The sequence below is a fragment of the Stegodyphus dumicola genome, chromosome 4 (genome assembly GCF_044657685.1).
Source record: "Stegodyphus dumicola isolate Sdum_Otavi_A_Nest chromosome 4, ASM4465768v1".
NCBI classification, from domain to species: Eukaryota; Metazoa; Arthropoda; class Arachnida; order Araneae; family Eresidae; genus Stegodyphus; species Stegodyphus dumicola.
This window is the reverse complement of record NC_140771.1, coordinates 39817942-39839331: the sequence shown is the minus strand read 5'-3', so window position 1 is coordinate 39839331 and position 21390 is coordinate 39817942. Positions and strand designations below refer to the sequence as shown.

Below are 21390 nucleotides of genomic sequence, written 5' to 3'. Positions count from 1 at the left end.
AAAAAAAAAAAAAAAAAAAGACTATCAGCAGTTTTACAAAACTGAGAATGCAATTGACAAATTGTTGTTGACGCAATATGAAACAAACACGGAGAATAGTTGCTTGTCAGCGATAAAATTTCAGTAAGAACGTACCGTATATACCCATGTATAAGTCGACCCCCTCCCACTTCGACATAAAAAATTCGTAGAAAATAAGAAACCCGCTTATAAGTCGACCCCCACATTTCCGAAATCGATCGAGAAACTTCGAAAAAAATTTTTTTAAGTACTACATTTATTCAAAATCATCTGAGAAAAAAAAAAAAAAAAAAAAAAAAAAAAAGTAAATATACGATAAAAAATACCTTGGTAAATAAACAAAATCAAAATCCTTCTTCTAGAATTTGTTCCGGAAATTCTAGAATTCTAGAATTAAAATTCTAGATTTTGTTCCGGAAAAGATTCGCGTACGTAAAATCTATTTGCATTTCCCCTTTTTAAAAGTTAAAAGAAATATTCAAAACTGTTCAGTTATTGCGTGGGCTATTTTTTTAAATTTTGACTTGTACGCCTGTTAACAAAAGTATTTCATGAATGAACAATAACTATTATAAAGACTTATACGTACGTTTTATCGAAACTTACTCTGTGAAAGTATGAAACTCTGTGATTAGTTCGTCACATAATTTAAGTCATGAAATTACTGCAAGTAAGTGACTTATTTGATAAGTCGTCCAATTTGAGTGCGGGAAGAAAACAACTGCATTACATAAAGAAATTTTTGAACTTCCGATTATTTTAATTTTTCATGGCCCCGCGTATAAGTCGACCCCCCCACTTTGAAGTCTATTTTTTGTCCAAAATATCTCGACTTATACGCGGGTATATACGGTATATTTTCAATGAATATATTTATTCCATTTTGCGCAGAAGACTTCTGAAAAAATGGACTTCCATTTTAACATAAAAAATATAAGAAAGTAAGTTTGATACAATCCTCTTCATGTTATTACCCTACTTTATCTTGCAACTTTTCAAATCTTTTTCTTTTTTTAGTTCAAAGGGCAATTTGCCCTGAAGGACTATTGATTTCGTTTTGGCATTTTGCATTGAAAACTTTAAAAGGCTGTATCACTTTTCAAATCGTTGCCACCATATATTATCTCTCTGTCTTACATTTAAAGAAATTAAATGATGAAGAATCTGCATAAATGTATGTATATTTCTCGCATTGTGATAAAACAACGGTACCTATAGCCATCAAAATTTGGATGAGGTAATCTTCCATAGAATATGGGCACGATTATTTTAATTTTTTATGGCCCCGCGTATAAGTCGACCCCCCCACTTTGAAGTCTTTTTTTTTTGTCCAAAATATCTCGACTTATACGCGGGTATATACGGTAATTACAGAAATATTTTTTATAAAATATTTCAAAATTGCGTACATAGTTTAATTTTAGTAGTAATTTTTAATTATTATTTTAGGATTAATTAATAAATTAACTGTTGTAATTTTGCTTGAAAAGTGTGAAGCTAATATCGCGGTTGGCAATGCACAAATCTCCGTCTATTAAACTCATCTGCTTAATAATACATACTTTGGAAAGGAAGTGATTTTAATAAATGAAGCATACTGTATAAACAATATGTGACTGAAAAACAAAAATTGAATTAAATATGAAATATGTTATTGTGAATATATATTGCACAATATAGTACTGATTTTTCAATGCTGTGTGTTAGGATTCAACTAAATTTATTTGAAGACAATTTTATTTGAATGTAAAAACAATTTTAATTAAATTAAAATTGAATTGTTTTGGTTTCGCTGAAAAGAGATAGTTTGTTAGAAATGTCCTGACATAAAATATCCGGCAAATAGGATTATAAATATTATGATTTATTTACTTTTATGTTAGAAATTCATTCCAATCGTGAGATTGTTTCAGAATTGTAACTTTCTTGTTGATTTTCCATAAATGAACTAAAGCTTTTTTTTAACTGATATTAGTTGCCTACCTGTCGGGAATTTTGAGTTATTAGAGCTCTGGGTTTAATCTTTGTGTCTGAAGAATATATCATTTATTTTTGGAATATATTATTTAATTGAACCGGAGACCTCCTAAATGATTAATTTTTTTAAGTGATAGTGATAACATTAAAAATTATGAGTGCATCTATTAAACAGAAGTTTTTTTTCACAATTTAATAATGTAATAGTACCATCTAATCAGACACTTCTATTTACAATTCGGAGTGTAAGATTTAGGTATTTTATTGAATATTGCTCTGCGCGATGTTCATAACGTTTCCAATTTGTGATAACATTTTCTGCATATTTGCTTTCTTTTTTCCACTTGTAAGTAAACCATCATTTAAAGCAGAAAGTGGGTAGATATTTCTTTCATTTGTTGAGGAAGTTGCTCTAATCTCACTAACTGACTCTGAATTGAGAGTATCTGGAGCAATTTCTGTGCACTTTCTGTCGCAAGCCATGTTTGAAGAAAAAACATTTTCTCCAAACTTGAATCTATCATCGACGCTTCCTAAGATCTCGATCAGCGACTTCAGTTTCTCGGTAATTTCTTGAACATAGCTGTGTATTTTTTCAGATTTCTTTTCCATTTCTTTATTAAAGTGATCAATCTTGTCTAAACAAGTTCTTACCATGATTGGAAGTAAGTTTACATGATTTTGATGTTGGTTTGATACATTTGTACTTGGCGTTAGGTCTCCAGAATGAAAGTTGTTTACTGAAATGTCCACGTTTTCAAGATTAAATGCTGTTGAAGTTCTTTCCGGCATGTCTAAAACTTCTGTCGTATTCTTATATCTCAACCAATCTTTCATAGTTCCAATCTGAGTGAATTGTTGTACGGTTTCTTGCAGTTGTACAACTCTAGAGTTCCATTCTTCCATTGTAACTTCGAGATTTCGTGTAACTTCTTCACAGTGTTCCGTATTCTTTTGATATCCTAGTTCAACCCTTCTATATATGTCATCAAACTGATCGTCAATGTTCTCTAGAGTGCTCTTTATTGCAGATATGTCGAAAATTTGTTTATTCACTGCTTCGAAAATTTCCCTAAGCCTTTTATCAGTTTCATCCAATCTGGCGGTCAAAAGTTTGCTTGTGTTTTCGTGAAACACGGCTACACAATGCATCGCATCCTGTCCTACAGTTAAAAATTGGTCATAATTTTCCTTTGCTTTCTCTGCGGCCACAGCGAGTGCCTGAATGATGGTGCTTTTAATGTCTTCTCTGTCCTGCTCGAGATGTGTAAAAATTGTTTTCATATCTCTTCTTTTGTCTTCCCTGTCACGAATTAATTGCTTTCTAGCTTCTCTCGTAACATCGTTTAAGCTTCTCTTGGCTGCAAGAATTATAGCTTTCACTGTTTCATTTTCGCCTACCTATAAAAAACATTAAAATGGCTTTAGATTGCATGTAGTTCTAGTAAACCTTACATACTTTTTCATATTTTTGTTTTATAAAGTACAATATGATGCCAATTGAACGCTATTCTATTTTTCAGTAAATTATGTTATGAAAACATTTTAAAGACTTTTTAAATTTTATTTAGTCTGTCTTGTATTCTATGTATTCATTATCACCGCATTGTAAACTGCTTGTTATATTGCAATTAGTGTAATCTTTTCTTGCCCACTTAAGTACAAATAATCTAATTCGTTAGGAAGCCTTGGAAATCATTACCTGCATGCATATTATCTACAGTTAAAACAGAGCCCCTTTACACTATTGATAACATCACGCTGTTTTGCCAAGCTTATTAATGAACAAAACAAGGGTTTCGCCCATTCGTCAAAAATGTCTTCTTTAGGGTACCAGTTTTCAAAAACATTGACATTGACTGTTGAGAATTAAAGATTGTTACTATTTCCGTGAAGATCTCTTCAGCTTATGAAAGGCATGGTTGAAAGCCGCACAAGTGCGTCAAATGATTGGTCAGATTTATTCTAATAATTAAAACGCATATGAACGTTGAAGGAATCAAGCTATCAGATAAGTAAGCGCAGTAAAAATAATCTAGTGCAATTCTTGTTGATGTAATTGCAACTATGTGGCAGCCTCTATTTATAATTGGACAATACAAAAATTCAATTTGAAAAGAATACTGAAATTTGCCTTTTTTTGATATCTTAGTAGCATTACATAAAAGTCAAGAGCTACTAAAGCGCTTTACCAAGGAATAAACTGCAAGAATAACATTTTTGCTATTCATTCATTGACATATCCTTATCGAATATAAGTATTTTTCGTAAACTGGACTACTAAACACTAGAAAAATGTTTTAAAATTATACATAATAAATTCCCAATTTATCGTTGAACCTGCAATTGTGATACTATTATAATCGAATTCTTGAACCGTTTGAGAGATTTCGATGAAATACAAAATTTAGTTTTCATAACTTTAAATGTTTTGTTTGAATAGAATCTGTACTTTAAAACTAAATTCGAAAGCTAAATTAACGATATTTAATTACATGTATTAATTAAACTATAAAGACTAGAAAAAGTCATAAATCAAACTAAATTTTTTAATTTTGATACTTTTAAATTTAAATGGAACAGATGATATTGTTTTCACAAGATGACAACTGGGCCCTCAAAATTCTTAGATTTATTTTTTCCGGGGGAGGGGGAGTAATTATAGTTGTCAAAGTGAAAGAAAATGGCCACATCCACGATTAATCAATAAAGTTGAATGCGGACTAAAAACTACGCCTATGGTATGCTTCGCGCAGACAACCATTTTCGTTAAAAGCATTTTAGGTACCGTAGAGAAACTAGAAGCGCATATTGTTCATGTTTTCCGTTTCTAAATATGTTATCAATTTTCAATTTATCAGCAGGTGAGAAGAATGCAAAAGTATTCTTTTACATAAAACAGCATTTTACCTCGCAGTATGCAAAAATGGTCACGAAAAATGCATCTGCATATTAACAATGAAGCATTTGCAGATGTAACATTAGAAGTTGTGGTCTCCTTTTTGCATAGGAAAATGTTCTGCTTAAAATAGTGTTTGTTCTGCATACATAGTATTGCAAATTATTTAATCTTGCACAGAACTCATGGCCATACAATAGTAGAAGAAGCAATTAAGTTTTATGCTTGGCAGTTTTCTTTCAAATGACCAGTTTTAATAGATAAGCACTTTTAGGTTTGGGGCGGAGGAGGCGATTCTTTAAGCCAGTAACTTATACTTTAATCGAAATCTCTCTAAAATGTTTTCTATAATAACTTAATCACTCACCAGCGATTTCGTTTGTGCCGAATGGTTTCGTTTCTTAGAAATCAACTCTGTCTCCGTTTGTGTCCAGCCAACCGTTAGATCCAGTGGTTCCAATTTATCATTGCATGATTCAGCATTCATCACTCCACTGGAATTTTTTAAGATAGCCTCTTGTTCTTCGCAGTGTTTCCAGAAGGCATGCTTCAGAGAATGAAATTCTTCCACTAAGGCATCTAGCTTCTGTTGGATGTTATTGAATCGACTTTCATTTCGGTGAATCTCTTCTTCGAAGGACTGCTGGAACCTTTCACAGATGCGATGGATTACGGATTCCAAATCATTTTCTAAATTTCTTGAGAAACCACTACATTCGTTGTTAATAGCCAGCACCATTTCTTTCATGTGTGCCCAGTCCTCTTTAGTCTGGGGAAGAAAAAACTATATTTATTTTAGTTCCAAATTTAAATTGCAAGTCAGTGCTCGTGGGTTTTTGTCGGAGACTTATTTTATTGATTAATCAGTAATAATCGAAAAACGAATTATTGTTTGCAATTTTGCTGTTATCGATTAATCATTGATTATTCGAAAGAAATTAACAATCAAGAACTTTTTTGATTGTATTTTTGATTTAGCGGCTAGAGTCTGATTCCCTACGAAGCGGATGGTCAGAGATTTGGACCTAACTCCTTGCCTCAAGTAATGAACTAGAGGTGGCGTCACTACTGCGACATTGCGCATCATTGTACTGTCACTAAATTCCAACTGAATTGGGGCATAAATGGTTAAATAGACCTTTCGAATGAATGTCAAATCAGCATTATTTTCAATTTTGAATTTTCTTACTTTTGCTTTTCAGTGGGTGTGGTGAGCTGTCTGTGCGTCATTCCTTATATTATGATGTGTCTTTTTCGGATGTTATGTAGGCACGAGTATTCGTCAAATGTGGTAGGAGAAAGTACACGCTTTTTTATACGTTTATAATTTATATTTCCTAATAGTGCAATGCAGTGTGAAGTCCTACAATACACTGAACTATTTCGGAATCCTGTAGTGGTACAGATACTTGAAAAAAAAAAAAAATCGAGTATTTTTAAATATTTTTGTTTCATTCTTTGATTTTACGATCTGTCGGTTTTTATTCAAAAACTATCGACACGGTTGGCTAATTTAGGTGTCATCCTTGATTCCTCAGAAGCATTAATCAGGTACCGCTCCCTTTCAAAGAACAGCGGATCGGGGTTTGTGATACATCGAATTTTAACTGGGACAGAAAATAGAAAAATAATTATTACTTCATAAGTTGTTCTTTTCAGTTCCTCTATTTCTTTCAGAAGAAGTTCCATGGGTGTTAACGGAGCAGGACCAATAATTTTTCTTCTTATGAATCTTGAAATCTACTTAAAAATAATACAGTGTATTAGTTAACATGCAAAATTAGAAAAGGGGGGGGGCACGAACATTGAAAATTAAATGAAATCAGACAATTAAGGATATTGTTAATTACAATTAAGGATTAAGAAAATAGGATCAAAAACCGTTCTTTACTTTATAAATTATTTTAATTTTTTCATAATATTCAAATATAAGTGCTCAAAATTGTCTTATGAAAAGGACTTCCTTTTTTAACTCGTTACCAAATTTATGAAATGGAGTTTGAATTCGTAACACATTTTGTGACCAATATTAATCAGTTCTGCATAGAAACAATTTTAAGTTGTTGAAAAATTACGTTTTTTTTTTTTTTCGTATGCATAAAATGGGATGTAAATATTTTGTTGAAATTAATAAATTTTTATTATTATTCTGATAAATAGATCTTAAGCTAGATTTATTATAATTTTCAATTATTTTGATTTAAGAAAACAGGTATGCTTAGATAGAAAGAGATACAACAATTTACGTTGCATTAACTTGAGCAAGTTACAATTGAGCACTTGCAAGAAATAATAAAAAAACTGCTCCAAATTAAAAATTTACACTAAAACGATTAACCAGCTCTTTCTCAATCCAACAAACATTTTCGAGCTCAAAGTTTAACATAATGAACTATCTCGAAATGACCAGTTCTTTTGAGAAGTAAATAAACATTGGTAATGTGTATGGCCTACCTAAAGAAAGAAAATTTCCAAAGAAGATTAAAACGATGAGTAGTCGGTTTAGAGAAAGTTCAGTTTATATTCTTCATGTGAGGTACCAGAATAATGCGCGTTCCTCTGATGCACCATAATATATCGGTTATTACTCCTTATCTTACATTTGACAAAGAACGCAAAGCTCGAAAACTGGAATTCGCGAAATCAAAACTGGAATTCCAAATGATAATAAAAGGAAATAAATTAAGCTGTAACTTGCAGCTTGAAGTACACGAGTTGGATAAAAGCAGTGGTAACTCATCCGCAGTCCTGAAAAAGACTTCAGTACCATAGGATGATATAAATATTTTCATTTCGCCAATATAATCGCTTACAGTATCTACCACCTTCTGCTAAATTATTAGATGGTGTCGTACAGCATCAACACACTCACTTCTATTAATTGAAATAACAAGCTGAAGAATAAATGGTGGAGATACAGAAGCAACAAGAATGAGCGTAAGTTGCATACATTTGTAGGACTTGTTCCGAAGGTGTGAACAGAACCTTCTCCTTCAGCCGAAGAAGGGAAAATGACGGGGGAAAAAACACATAAATCCACTATCAATTAGAATTAAAAATGTAAATTTTGGTTTTCACATATATTCGATTCCTTCCTACAAGGTTTAGCTTTAGATTTTTCTTAAGTGGTCAAACTTGTAATAAGCAGTATAAAGTTCTTATTTTCGAAAAGGAGATCTCTAAATGCTATCATATTAAAAGCGAAAAGCTCAAAACATGTTATAGATATATAACTAACAATAAATAATAAAAAGCAGTATTTTTATCATCCAGGATAAAAGAATTGCAAGTGCAAATCGTAAATTTCCAGCTCTTCAAACTAAATCTTTTTGTCTAATATTCAGTTCAACCGGGCGTGCTGTAGTGATGTAAGTGGTTAATATATACAGATAACAACTGGAAGATCTGTGATTCAAATCCCATTGAAAGCATAGTTGATTCTCAAGTAACAGTCACTACATCCTTACGTTTCTTTTTCAGAGCAAAAGGATTGGTTATCACGGCAGTATTGCAGTGCTGTTATGTTGATTGTATTTATCAGAAGAAGGACATAAGTACTTAAATCTATTATCTTTCACATGAAAAGTATCTCCAATGCAATGAAATAATTCCGTTTAATGATTAGAATCATTACCTGTATATATACGTAAACATACATCAAGAAAACACTTCATGAAACGCTTGAGAAAGTTTCCTGTATTATTATGGTACGTAGAAGATTCCTCTATTTGCTTTGATTGAACAAACATTAATAATTTAAACTTAAAAGCAAGGATACTCATTGCAAAGAAGTAATAAAATATGTAAAAAGCAGACAATTAAAAGAGAAGCCTTTAGGATTTGCTTTGAAAACTGCATTCAAGGTACAGTCGTTTATTCTATCTATTTAAATTGTAGAGACATTAGGTTATTTTGAAGCAAGAGGCATGAAAAAGCAAGAGGCATGAATTTGAAGCAAGAGGCATGAATGCCCTTGCCGCGTCTCGAACCACAGATCTCTCGAATACGCGCCGAGTGTGCCGAGTTGTGATCTCTCGAATACGTACCGAGTGTGCACGAAGGCATGCTAAGAAGGCGGAAGAAATACCTTATATACTTCCCCTTTTAAAGGGCGACTGGAGATTGGGGACCCAATCGTTAAATCCTGGTGGTGGAGGATTATCATCCACCACCTTTTTTAGTTCTGTGCCACTATAGAGTCATTAGGATTTTTCAATATCAGGAAACTGAAGAAATAAGCAGTGCCCTCACCGGGACTCGAACCTCGGACCTCTTGAATATGCACCGAGTGTGCTGGTCATTACACCACGAAGGCATGTTAAGAAGGAGGGAGAAATATCTTATAAAATGAGCAATGAAATTAAACTTTTTTTTGCCAAAGCATTGTAACACTGTATTTCGATTTTATGTGCTCTATTGTTTCAGTTTAATTACCTCAATACTCTTTGGTTTCAATTTACTATGATAGTTACATATTCAATTATTAATCAATTATTAATTCAATTATAATTTTTAATATCATATAATATTTAAAACACAATTCTGTGCAATATTTATTAATATTATAAAGATAATGAAAACACTGTAATAAAATGCCACATTCGATATGAAATTGAACTTGGTGCCACTCAGACTGACTGCATTTCGTTTTAATGTCTTTCTCAGACGTGAGTAGAATTTCCAGATCTATCGAAATTTGGAAAAAATATAAACTCACCTTTTGGAAAAGTATCCATGCTATGAACAGTACTAAAACACCTGAAAAGAAAAAAAAAAAAAAAAAAAAAAAAATAATAATAATAATAATAAGTTCTTCACGTATATTAATGATCACATTTTATTAATTAATAGGTGCCAGGTCATAAACAGAAGTTTTAAATTACTTTGATATTACAGTAGAAAAGGGTGCGTGCAAAGTCACATCCTCGGAGCCATGTACAAATTATAAAATACACTAGTAATTTATTGCTGCGTTCATTTAGACGCAAATTTTAGGTCGAGTTTCGATGCTTTACGCTATGTTAAAAAAAGAAATATATATTTCTTAAGATGCATGTAAAAGAATTATTATGTAAAGTAAACTCGGATTTTTGGTTTAAGAAAAAAGATTGAATTTCCAAATTTTAAGTTTTCCCTCCTCGCCTGATTTGCATAGATAAGTAGTTTTGGTGTAAAACTGACAATGTTAAAATGTTTCAAAGAACATTAAAAAATTAGAAACGCTTTTTAATCGAATATGTTATTTCATCCTGGTAATATGTGATCTAAGGATTAGCAATTTCTAAGAGGACTGAAAGCCTGCTCTAAAGAATTTGTCTTAAGCCCTGTCTACATGAGGAGACATGTATCTGAACAAGTATCTCTGCACATCTGCGACAGGTGATGGCTGACAGAGGACGAGGGCACCTCGCTTCTACCAGAGATAAGCAGGTGCGTGTCCCTTTTCATCCACTATCCAGCGCTTATTGAAGAATTTAAGAAATTTGTTAAGATACATGGCCATACAGGGCTAGGTGACTGTACAATTTGGAATTAGAGGATGCAAGAAACATATTGCAATACCAGAGAGCATAAAGTGTAATGGAAATACAATAAACAAGTAGTACAGTATAAAAGTACATACGTAATAAATACCTCGTAAAATAAATTAGTAGTACTATATAAAAGTAAATGCAGTAGACAGGTGATGGAGAGCGAGGACACCTGGCTTCTAATAGAGGTAAGCAGGTATAAGTCCTACGTCCTCCTCTGGCTGAAAGCAACAACTCCCTGGAGCTCAGAGAGCATCCTTCGGGAGTTTAGACGAATAGAAATGCAGTAAGTTTACTGAAGTGCGTGGTTCGCCGTACACTGTGATTGGTGGTGCCGATCAGTGCCGATATTTGCTGGGGAAAAAATGATGTATAGAACGTGGGAAGCCAAATTTAAGGGCGGAGAAATGATTTACAAACATATATTTCTGTAAAAAAGGGCAGCCAATTTTAATTTGCTGGCCGACGGTCTAGAATTGGCATTGGTGCCGATTGCTGTTGATCTCAGCATGCATGTCCGAGCCTTTAAGTCATGAGTGCGTAAGCATGGGGTTGATAGGGCATTCATACTGTACTGGGCTGAAAGTTATACAATCACGTCCATAAATTAAGGATAATTCAGAATCACACAGAAATCGAACTCTAAAGGAAGAATTTCACCTTTAAAATTATCGCATACATCTTCAAGAATAATATGCAAATTATAGGAAGCCATCAGATGACACCGATAGTACTTCACAATGACGAGAGTGTATGAGAAATGTACTCGTATATGAGGAACGGTAAGAATAAAGTATAGCAAGTAAAATTCTTCACAAGCGTTCTGTAAGCCGCTCATTGCCACATAAGAATCGTCATGACACAGAGGACGCTTACGGATGATCTTTTACGTGGTAGAATTATCGGCCGTTTGGAATGTGAGCGTACTCAGATGGAAGTATCCGAAGAACTTGGAATAGTCCAAAGTGTCATCTCTAGCCTTTGGCAACGATTTCAAAATGATGAAAATTTCAGTAGACGTTACAATACAGGTCGCTCCCGAGTTACAACGTCGAATTTGGCAGTAACTGCCAAAAAAAAAAAACAGACAGAGCACAACATCAGACCTGTCTCATCAGCTATCTTCAGCCACGGGTACGTCAGTTTGAAGGCAAACTGTGTACAGACGTTTGCGACAGATTGGTCTATATGCTCGGAGGCGTGGTCAGATGTGTTCTGCTCATGGCAAGTCACTGTAGCCAGCGATTAGCCTGGAGTAGAGAACATGCAATGTGGACATCGTCACTCTTGGCTTGTGTGATGTTTTTCGACGAGTTTAGGTTCAGCTTGAAGTCTTGATTCACGTCGGACTTTCATATGGAGAACTACCCACTACCACCGAGACAACATCACTGAATGACACTGTTACGATGGTGCAGGATTGCTTGTTTGGGGCAGAATTATGCAAGACTTCAGAACAGATCTGCATGTTCAGATCTGAAACATGACAGGTCACATTTATCGGGACATCATTCTGGAACAACATGTGCGTTTGTTTAGGGGTGCTATGGACGCAGAATTTGTGTTTATGGATGACAACGTCCGTCCTAACCGTGCAAACATTGTAAAGGAATGACATCAATCTAAGGATATCACCCATACTGAATGACCAGCATTCTCCGCTGACTTGAACCAGATAGAACATGTGTGGGACATACTTGGCCCACGAATTGCAGCCCGTCAAACACCTCCGACATGTGACTGGAATTTCGGAGAGCATTGCTTGCTGAGTGGAGAAATCTTTCCCAAGATCGATTGATAAATTAATACTCTCTTGATAAATTGATACTCTCTTGATAAATGGATACTCACCAAGCCTAGGCTTTGTACAGACTGTATTTCGTTATCTGGAAGACATGTATTAACCATAATACCAGTCATGCAATGTTAAATTTTTATAAGGGTTTGTTTTTGTTCCCGGTGTAGCACGGCAAAGTCTTAGAGCGTTTAAAAATAAGCCTTTCGTTTAAACAGAACTTCGATCATAGGGGCACGACTTTGTGCTACAACTAAAAAGAACTTGTGGAAATGCAAATTAAAATAAAAACAATCTATTCAAATTAAATGTTGATCAGTAATTTAAGACTATACAGGTAAATACTGTTACGAATTTTGTATAAATGTAAATAATTTTATGGAAATTATATGTGAAATCGTATTATCTTTTGTATACTAAAACATGAAGTAACTTGAAAAAGCGAAGCTGTACCAAAAAAATAAGGTTACAGCGGTAAGTCTATTTAACACTGAGGTAAATGTTGTTAATTAACACTGAGGTCGCCTCGTATATTGGCGAGATATCGCCAAGCTGGTGATGGTTTTGGGAATTAATTTTTGTCTCCAAATTTGGCGAAAATTCGCCAAACTTTGGTCCCTGTATAACTGTAATTTGTACCGTAATTGATCCCTATATGTCTCTATATATAGCTCATAGATTTTTATTTCAGAGTTAATTTCGGAATATTGGGATACCTGCGTGTGAGCTTCGCTCTTTAGATGCGCTTTGCATTGTGTTGTGTTTAACATTCTTAATAGTTTCATGTGATGCTGTGAAGAGCTGTGCGAGGATTTTTGTGGAAAGTTCCAGAACTGTAAATTGTTTTTCTTGGTAAAAATAAATTTTATCAACTATCGTTGGTTCTGTGTGCATTCAATGCATTCCGAACCCGTACGCATGCAACAATACTAAGCTGTAAGCTGACTCAAAAACTTACGTAAGTTACTGAGCGTAAATTTAAAGCATCATTTAACGTAATTTAAAGTAAGTATCATTCCCTTCAATTTGAAGTATCCATGGCGAGAGAATGTAAAGTAAAGGTAGTTACGTTTAACTAGAGCTAGCAGAATACAGTAGCGATCATGTCAGAAACAACCTCTCCCAGGATCCAGAAATTCAACTTAAATACCAACCAACTAATTTGCGTTCTGCTGACGAATTCGGAAAGAAGAAGTTAAGGTAAATATCCAAATTATAAATAATTGCTTAGTCTAAAATAAGAATCTTCCAATATGTAGCTAGTGAATAATTAAATAAACATCATATTGAACACTTTTTAACTAAAATTGCATTTCGCTGTCAAATAGGCCGCCGCATAAGCCTTTGGCGACATTTAAAATTTGCACGTTACAGATTGTACGAGAAAATTTGTGAAATTTGGCCGCTTTAAGAAGAAAGTATCATTAAAATATGCAGTAATATCCCAACCAAATCCAAGCAATGTATTCGACACCGCAATTTCAGATCAACGTAACTATTTAATTGGACGCTATTTTTATATGTTATATTTGGCATAGACGATTTTCTTCATTATATAACATGTTTTTATAAAAAAGATAATTTGGAATGAAAATTGCTCATTGGCAATGGAAAACACATTTGGAGACTTTATGTAACTTCAGAAACCAGTCTCTTTCATATCCCACATATCCAGCAAAATTTAAGGTAATACAAAGTTCTAGTTGATATTTTTGAACAGGATTGTTTAGCAATTAGTTTTTCGAAAATTCTAAAGGAATGACCTACAAAAGCTATTTCAGTATAAAAATAATCTAACATCTATATTAGAAATGAAAAAAACTACAAATCCTCGAATTTATTCAACATTCTTGAAAAATCTTAATATTCGGGAAATTCAGAAAATGTTCTAAAATTCGAAGAATTTAGAAATCTCAAATTCGTCGGAATTCTCGCCGCCAGACCGCTAGAAAGCTATTGCCCTAGGCATAATATCTCGTGCTATTGGAGATGAGCAACATCCCAATTTATCAAGCCTTTTCCAAACTACAGGCGCTTTCCTGTTATTTTTTCTCATGATTAATCATAAAAACATTATGGTGGCTATACAAACGGATCTAAGAACAATTAACAGCAGAGTAATACGTCTCCCTCGGCTGCAAATTCAGTTTTCTTTCTCTTTTCTCTAAACCTGATTGTTTCACAAAAACTTTAACATAAACAATGGACTAAAACATATTTCGTATGAGTTATTCGCATAGTGTGTGAAACCTGAAAGTCTAAAACTATTATAATAATAACCACTACTCTGTAGGTTATAAATATGTACTATATTTGACTATTTTGAGTACTATATTTGAGTCTTAGATTTGCATTCTAGCTTTTAAAATCACTTTTTTATAGTAAAAATAAAGAGTCTTATGAATGTAGCAGCGCAGTCGCTAAAAAGTCTCTTATTAAAGTCACTAATAAGTCCCTAATTTCTTCATTTTTATGATATTCATTTTACTAATAAGTTTATACAATGTAGAATATATTTTACATTCTGATAACGCTGAAAATTAAGGTCACATGTTTTGGATTAAAAGTAATATTTACTGCCTTTTATTTACATTTCTCTCAAGTTATTTAAGCATAAATTTAAGTATAGTGTAAGATATCTTGCTCACAATGACAGGTTATGAAATGAACATGATGGAATCCAGCTAAAAAAGTTTCTAGAAATATAAATATTTGACTTACCACTTAAGAGAGAAGTGTAAAACAAACGATCAATTTCGCAACTTGTGCTTTGCGCTCCTATGGAAGGCCACATTTCTTAAAATTTAACCCATTTGAGAATTGCGGAAAAGCTATGATATGACACTTCCCGCAATCCTATTTACGGAAGCTATCTTTTTGCACTCGAGATGCTTATCGTTCTGCGAGATATATTTGAAAAATTTCCCAAATGATGCCATTATAAAAATTAAATATAATGCGAAAAATACTTGGAACTACTTACGTGTTTCTATTTAATTTCATTGATTTTCAGTATTGCTTTTCTGTTAAATTTTGGCAACATTTCAACTTCGAAAAAAATAGCTGTTATGTGCACTATTAAGTGACTTAAAACTGGAAACAAGTTTGCAACAGTTGTTCAGATCTAAATCGTTCTGAAAAAATATTAAGAACACGGTATTATAAACTTAAAGCACAAATATGTTTTCACAATTAATTAAATGCTTTATAAGAATTTGGTCTTCCCAATAAGTATTTAAAGTACTATATAAGCAGCATACGGCGATATTTACACTTAAAAGGTTAGATATTTCTTTCTCCTAATTTTTTATATTTGCTCCTTTGCCTTCAGTGAATTGTAGCATTTTGTATTAAGTAAACACTTGAATTTATAAAATTAGCAAATTATTTTATTACTGAGTTCTGGATAACCTCACTTAACTGAAATAGGAATCCATCTTCTTAACACAATGAACTTAACACATATACTATAAAAGCAACATTCAGACCAAACTTAGTTTCCACAGATATACAAAAATGTACAGGTATCGTCTGGAATTTTTCTCAAGCCGAAATGGCAGTAAAAGAAAGAGTAATTGCTATAATTTATATCAGCAAATTAGAGGCTTCTCAGATCTCGTAATGCATATTAAGGTCAAAATAAAAAGAAGTCACGCAATCTGTTTTTTCTAATTGTAACTTTACACCTTAAAGGGCGACTTTTACTGTTAAATATATTTTTATTGTAATATAATGTAAATATTAGATTTTTATAAACTACCACAACCACTGTAGTGGCAATCGCCAAATTTTCGGAATTCGCCAAAATCTGGAATCCATGTGCATAAAACATTCTGAAGTAATCTTTAGTAGTTTTAACAAGTAACATTGCCATTTTTGTATATTTTGTTTTCCAACGGTTTTTATCGACAAATTCCCACGGTTTTTATCGACAAATCGTGATATTTTTTGCATTAAACTCAATTTTAAACTAAGCAATAATGAAATTTGCCTGCATTGGGTCAGCTGAAAGAGGCAACATTAATTATCTTTCGTCCATTTGCGATGAATTTATTGAAATACCGAGCAAAATAATGTTAGAAGCATTCATGTCAGAAGTTAAATCGGCCAAATATTTTTCAATTGTAATAGACTTAACGCCGCTGTGCTCATCGTTCACAAATGAACACATAGAAAAGAACAAATATGAGTTGCCCATTGTGTAATGTTGGGTTATGCAAAAAATGCTTTACCTTGGACCATACGATGTAAAGTATATTTCATATAATAAAGTTTTCCAGAATAATAAGGTGTGCTTATAGTAAGTCGATCTCTACGTGTAAGACATATGTATCCCATTAACTACGGCTGGGACATATGTGTCCCAGCCGTTGTTGCCATTTGTCCATACCAAAAACCATTTGTCAAAAAAATCTCAAATGTTGAATTTGCCTTATTTATGACATATTTTGTTCACTTAGATAGAAAACGGGGTAAAATCGTTTTTAAAAAAATTCCTAGTCAAAAGATTATTTATATTGCGTTATGTATCAGAAGATGAAAGCCCAACAGAGATATTTCTTTTTTGATTTTTAACAATTTATTCGCACACAGGAAAATCATTAGAAAATCAAGTTTTAAAGAACCTTGAAATATTAGGTCTGGATGTTTGCAATTGCAGAGGACCAAATACAAGGGGCTCCAAAACCGCATTAAAAACATAGTCAAACAGCCCCATTACGTCCCTCGTGCTTCACATTCGTTAAATCTGATAGTAAGTAGTGCTAGTGAATCGTGTTTGCAAGCAATAATGTATTTTCAGTTATTGGAGAATATTTATACATATTTTTTTCGTTGTCATAGGTGGAACCCTTTAGAAAAAAGTTTTCAGCAAATAAAGTACATTTACAATAAAAAAAATTATGTACTACTAGGTGGTCTTGTAGAGCTGATGCAGGTAAAGCATGGAATGCCGAGAAATAGCAAACATAATTAATAATTTAGACTTCCTTTTATTAACAGTTATTTAATATAAAATTCTTTCCAGAAATAAATGCAAATAGTATAATACCCTTACAAGAACCTACTATGCCAATCTCGTTTTCGGCAAGTATTTTTGGCAATTTATTTAATTACCTAATAGTTTTAAGAAATTTATATCTGGATATCGAAGCGGAGGCATTAAACGCGTCAAAAATAAAAACTTATTCCGATACTAATAAAAGGTCGCGAAAACGGAAATAATTTTTTCATACAGTTCATCATGAAGAGGAAGACAAATGTTCATGTAATCAGGGGCAGGAAACCTTTAAACGAAATTGCTCTTACGTAATATGGAACAAAATATCTTTTGAACTAAAACTATGTAACAAGAGTTACAAAGACATTAATGAGATTTTAAAAATATTTCATACAAACTCAAATGACAATGTATCAATTGAATCTGAAGAAGATACCACATTATTAAAAAATGGTACAGTGAAGACACTGATACAAGAAAACCTGGATGAGGAACTGTTACAATTTCTGTTACTTTGTAAAAGCCAAAATTTAACGTTGCCATCTGACATGCTACCAGTTATAAAGACTACAAAAATTGTATCGATATTTCCAAGTATGGAAATCATATTCCGTATATTTTTAATTTTGCCTGCATCGAATGCATGTGGTGAAAGATCGTTTTCGGTGTTAAAACGCGTAAAAAACTATTTAAGAAACTTATTAAGTCAAACAAAATTAACTTCTTCAGCTGTACTATACATAGAACAAAATGCGTAGGACAATTTTAATTACGAAGAAATAGTTGATAAATTTGCAGAATTGAAAGCCAGAAAAAAGGGTTTCTGAATTAATTTCATAATCATTTTTTTTCAAAACTATGCTTTTAATATTTAGCAGATAAATTTCATTTCCTTAATTTATGTCATACAAACAAAAAGTTCCAATTCTATTGATTATGTTGATACGTAATCAAACGCATGTTTATAATTATACTAACAATGGAAACTGTTTTAACAATTTTTGAAAAACTAATTAATTATGTTAATTATTATTATATATCTATCATTTTTTATTTATAAAACCCGGGGTGTAGGGACCCGGCAGGAAAAAATGTTTAGAGCCCTAAAATAGGTCAACCGTCCCTGATTCAAAGGATTCCGTTATCATCTTTATAGACTTAAAGAGTCTTAAACTATTTTTGCTAGCGTTGCCCAAAACACGTTCAGATTGAGTAGACCAGAAGAAAAAAAAAATTTTTTTTTGCTCTAGGAAGTTCTGTAGTAATATAAGGAAATCTTAAAATAACTGGTGGTTTCGCTTTTAAACTGAGCATCCATGCAATTATCCTTATAAATTTAGGATAAATTAAAAATCTGTTAAAAAAGTAAATCGTTATCACTTTCGTTGCATTATTTTCCGTACAAAGATTAGTCTTTTGCTTTTCCTTTTCGTTTTCCTTTTATTTGGGAGCAGGAATATTACAAGGCCAGTTCTGAGGAATACTGAACAATCATTTTGAATCCCCCCATTATTGGGATTTTAAAAGTTGTTTGTGTAAGACAATCTCTTGACAACAAATTTGTAGGATTCATACTGGTTCATGATTTCTTTGTTCTAAGAAACTAAGTTTCTTAATTTCTTTTACTCTGTTTATTTGATTTTTTTTTTTACCCAGGCTAAATTCAGGCAGTTACCCAGGCAGTTGAGTAAGTCCAGAAGTAAACTTCTTTGAGCTCATTTCTAATGAAAAGATGTAGAAGAATTCCAGTTAGTTCTAGCCGTCATGAGTTCATGCCATTAGAAGTATCAATATTTTTGAAGGAACAATTCTAGATTTCTCAATAAGAAGTTCATCGTAAACGTTTCCTACAAATTATAACTATTTTGATTGCATACGCTTTCATTAACTTTTTTTAATTCTATTTGAAGCTTAGTTTTAGGATAGCTTATTATTTTGGGGCATGAGATAAACATATTGGATTTTTCAAATTTCATCTCTGTATCAACAACATTCAAAAATGCTTATTTAAATGCTTAATTGAGAACGTTTTGTTGATTTAAGTACTTGCTGTGAAATAAAATCTGCACCTTTTTTAAACAAACATCCTTCTAATTAAAATGTTGCATGAAATATGCTTTTGAAAAATTTAATCTGGCAACTTGGTGAGAAGAAGTATATGAAAATTATATGCTTTCTATAACGACACTCTTGATTGCAGGAGATTCTAGTGTTTTGTGAAGATGGTCGTCTTAGCTACTGTTGAACGTCGATGCCGATTGATGCTCTCAAAGGCTCTCAGAAGCATAGATTACTTTCAGAGAGGATCGTCTTAGAGAAGAGTTCGCGAAGTCAAAACTTACTGTATTTGAAGATTCAGTTTGAAATAAATGGTGTAAAAAATTTTAACTGCATGTACAAGTGGAACTTGAAGCACATGCAGTTAAGACATGATTTTGAGATGCGACAAAAAGAAATATTAAAGTAAGAAAAATCTTATTATTAATATAATAGTTAACGGTGCCTTTAACAGTGAAGAGTGCCTTTAACAGTGAGAAATGCCTTTAACAATTTTTGTCAATTCATTGTAAAACTTTGTAATCATCCTTAATTTTATTTCAGTTTTCTGTTCTGTTTATTTTGCATTGTGTTTCATACTTACTTCTGTAAGCCCCATGTGATACTATGTGGTACACGGGGAACTTATCGTGTTTCTTTAGAATCTGCAATACTGCGAAACACTTACAAGATGAAATACTATACTTCGAAACTATTTTGAAAAGTAACCTAATTCCTCATAAAATAATTAAAAATACCCTAAAAAAAGCTGGCATTACCCTTACCTATTTTTAGATTTTTTGAATTAGATAATGATATTTTATGTCTAAAGCCCGAAGGACGGTTTAAGATGGATGACTGATTCAGAGAATCTAATGTAAAAATGTACAGATAATTCTTGTTTATACATTCTCTTTCCTCCAAAATTTTGGCACTTTACTTTTAAATACTATTGTGTAAATAGTTTTAAATTTCTATAATGGCCAATTTTACTGCTTTTATTAACAAATCGGGCCTTTTCGTTTTTCATAGTAGCTTGATCGCCCGCTAGCTTGAAGAATTACGACTTTTTTTAACAAATGACTGTTTTTTCCCTTTACTCTTGCTTTTGTGGCCAAGTTTTGTAGTTTTAGCTGAATTAGCCATTTTCATTTTCAGTCACAATTTTTTCTTCCAACTACATGTCAGACGCTATTTTGAAATCTTTTCACGTTTTTCCGAGTTTTCCGACTCCCTTCGATAATTGGAGACGAGTTGCAGCTAACGGACAATCTTTTCGTATTGGCTGATGCCCACAGAACAACGCTCCTCCCTACATACGTCACACGACTGAAGTACACAGAAGGGAATTACAACTACTTTTCAACATAGTTTTAAGAGGGAGAGCTCTGCATCGCCACAGGTCAGTTTTTTGTTTCTTTTGTTACAACTTTTTCTTGGTCTTAGCAAGACCCACTTTGTTGGTTTTGATCTTAATTTTCTTTTATTTTAATTACAGATTTCTAAAATATATAAAATTATAAATCTTTAAGCTTGCAGGCCCAGCCCGTATGTTTTTGTATTTTTAGGACTAATAGCAGACCGCTATTTATTTTTGTTTTTATTTTTATTTTAATTTTTATTTTAATTTTTATTTTAGTCTAGATTTAAGATGTATCGGAATAGTTTTTACATATTTTAACACCTTAATGTGTCATTTTGTGCGGACGCGTCGGGAAATTGGAACAGAGAATTGAGACTATTAAAATTTTCCAAGACACCTTGTCTAAATTAAAAAATTTTGTAGCGAAAAAGTTTCAATTGTCTGTTTCGGCGAAACGCGAAATGGGGTTAGCTTGATTCGACGTTCAAACAAATAAAATTTCCCTTGAAAAGCCAGTTTGGAAGTCGAGTTGGGCTAATTTACCATTTTCCGCTTACTTTTTTATCTGATTTTGTTTTTTAATGTTTTACATGTTAAATGGTTTGATTTTCATATGTATTAATTTTTTTTAAAACGTGTTGAACTTTTTGGAGGTAACTTTTAGGCGAGCTTACTACAATTTCTAATTTACTTACTTTGCAGCATATTGCGCAAGATGTTTTCTAGACCAAATTGGTCATTCAGTATTGTAATTACTACCTTGCTTGA

At 32.7% G+C, this 21390-nt stretch overlaps 1 protein-coding gene across 1 annotated transcript; it reads right to left on the bottom strand.

The window, feature by feature from the left end:
• Positions 1 to 2172: 2172 nt before the first annotated feature.
• LOC118183619 (uncharacterized) lies at positions 2173 to 15097 on the bottom strand. Its single transcript, XM_035353215.2, has 5 exons — positions 14945 to 15097; positions 9615 to 9655; positions 6536 to 6637; positions 5265 to 5666; positions 2173 to 3399 (listed from the first exon to the last, which is right to left on the bottom strand). Exons 1-5 carry the CDS (start codon positions 15015 to 15017, stop codon positions 2260 to 2262), a joined length of 1758 nt encoding a protein of 585 aa, XP_035209106.1. The 5' UTR covers positions 15018 to 15097; the 3' UTR covers positions 2173 to 2259.
• Positions 15098 to 21390: the final 6293 nt, after the last annotated feature.

Bases quoted from the DNA above. Each gene is read 5' to 3' on its own strand.
- LOC118183619 (XM_035353215.2), bottom strand. From the start codon at position 15,017: ATGTGGCCTTCCATAGGAGCGCAAAGCACAAGTTGCGAAATTGATCGT. The intron at 6,638-9,614 runs GTGAGTTTATAT...ATTTTTAAGTAG, and splicing joins CATGGATACTTTTCCAAAAG to ATTTCAAGATTCATAAGAAG. The intron at 5,667-6,535 runs GTAATAATTATT...TTTCTTCCCCAG, and splicing joins TGAAAAGAACAACTTATGAA to ACTAAAGAGGACTGGGCACA.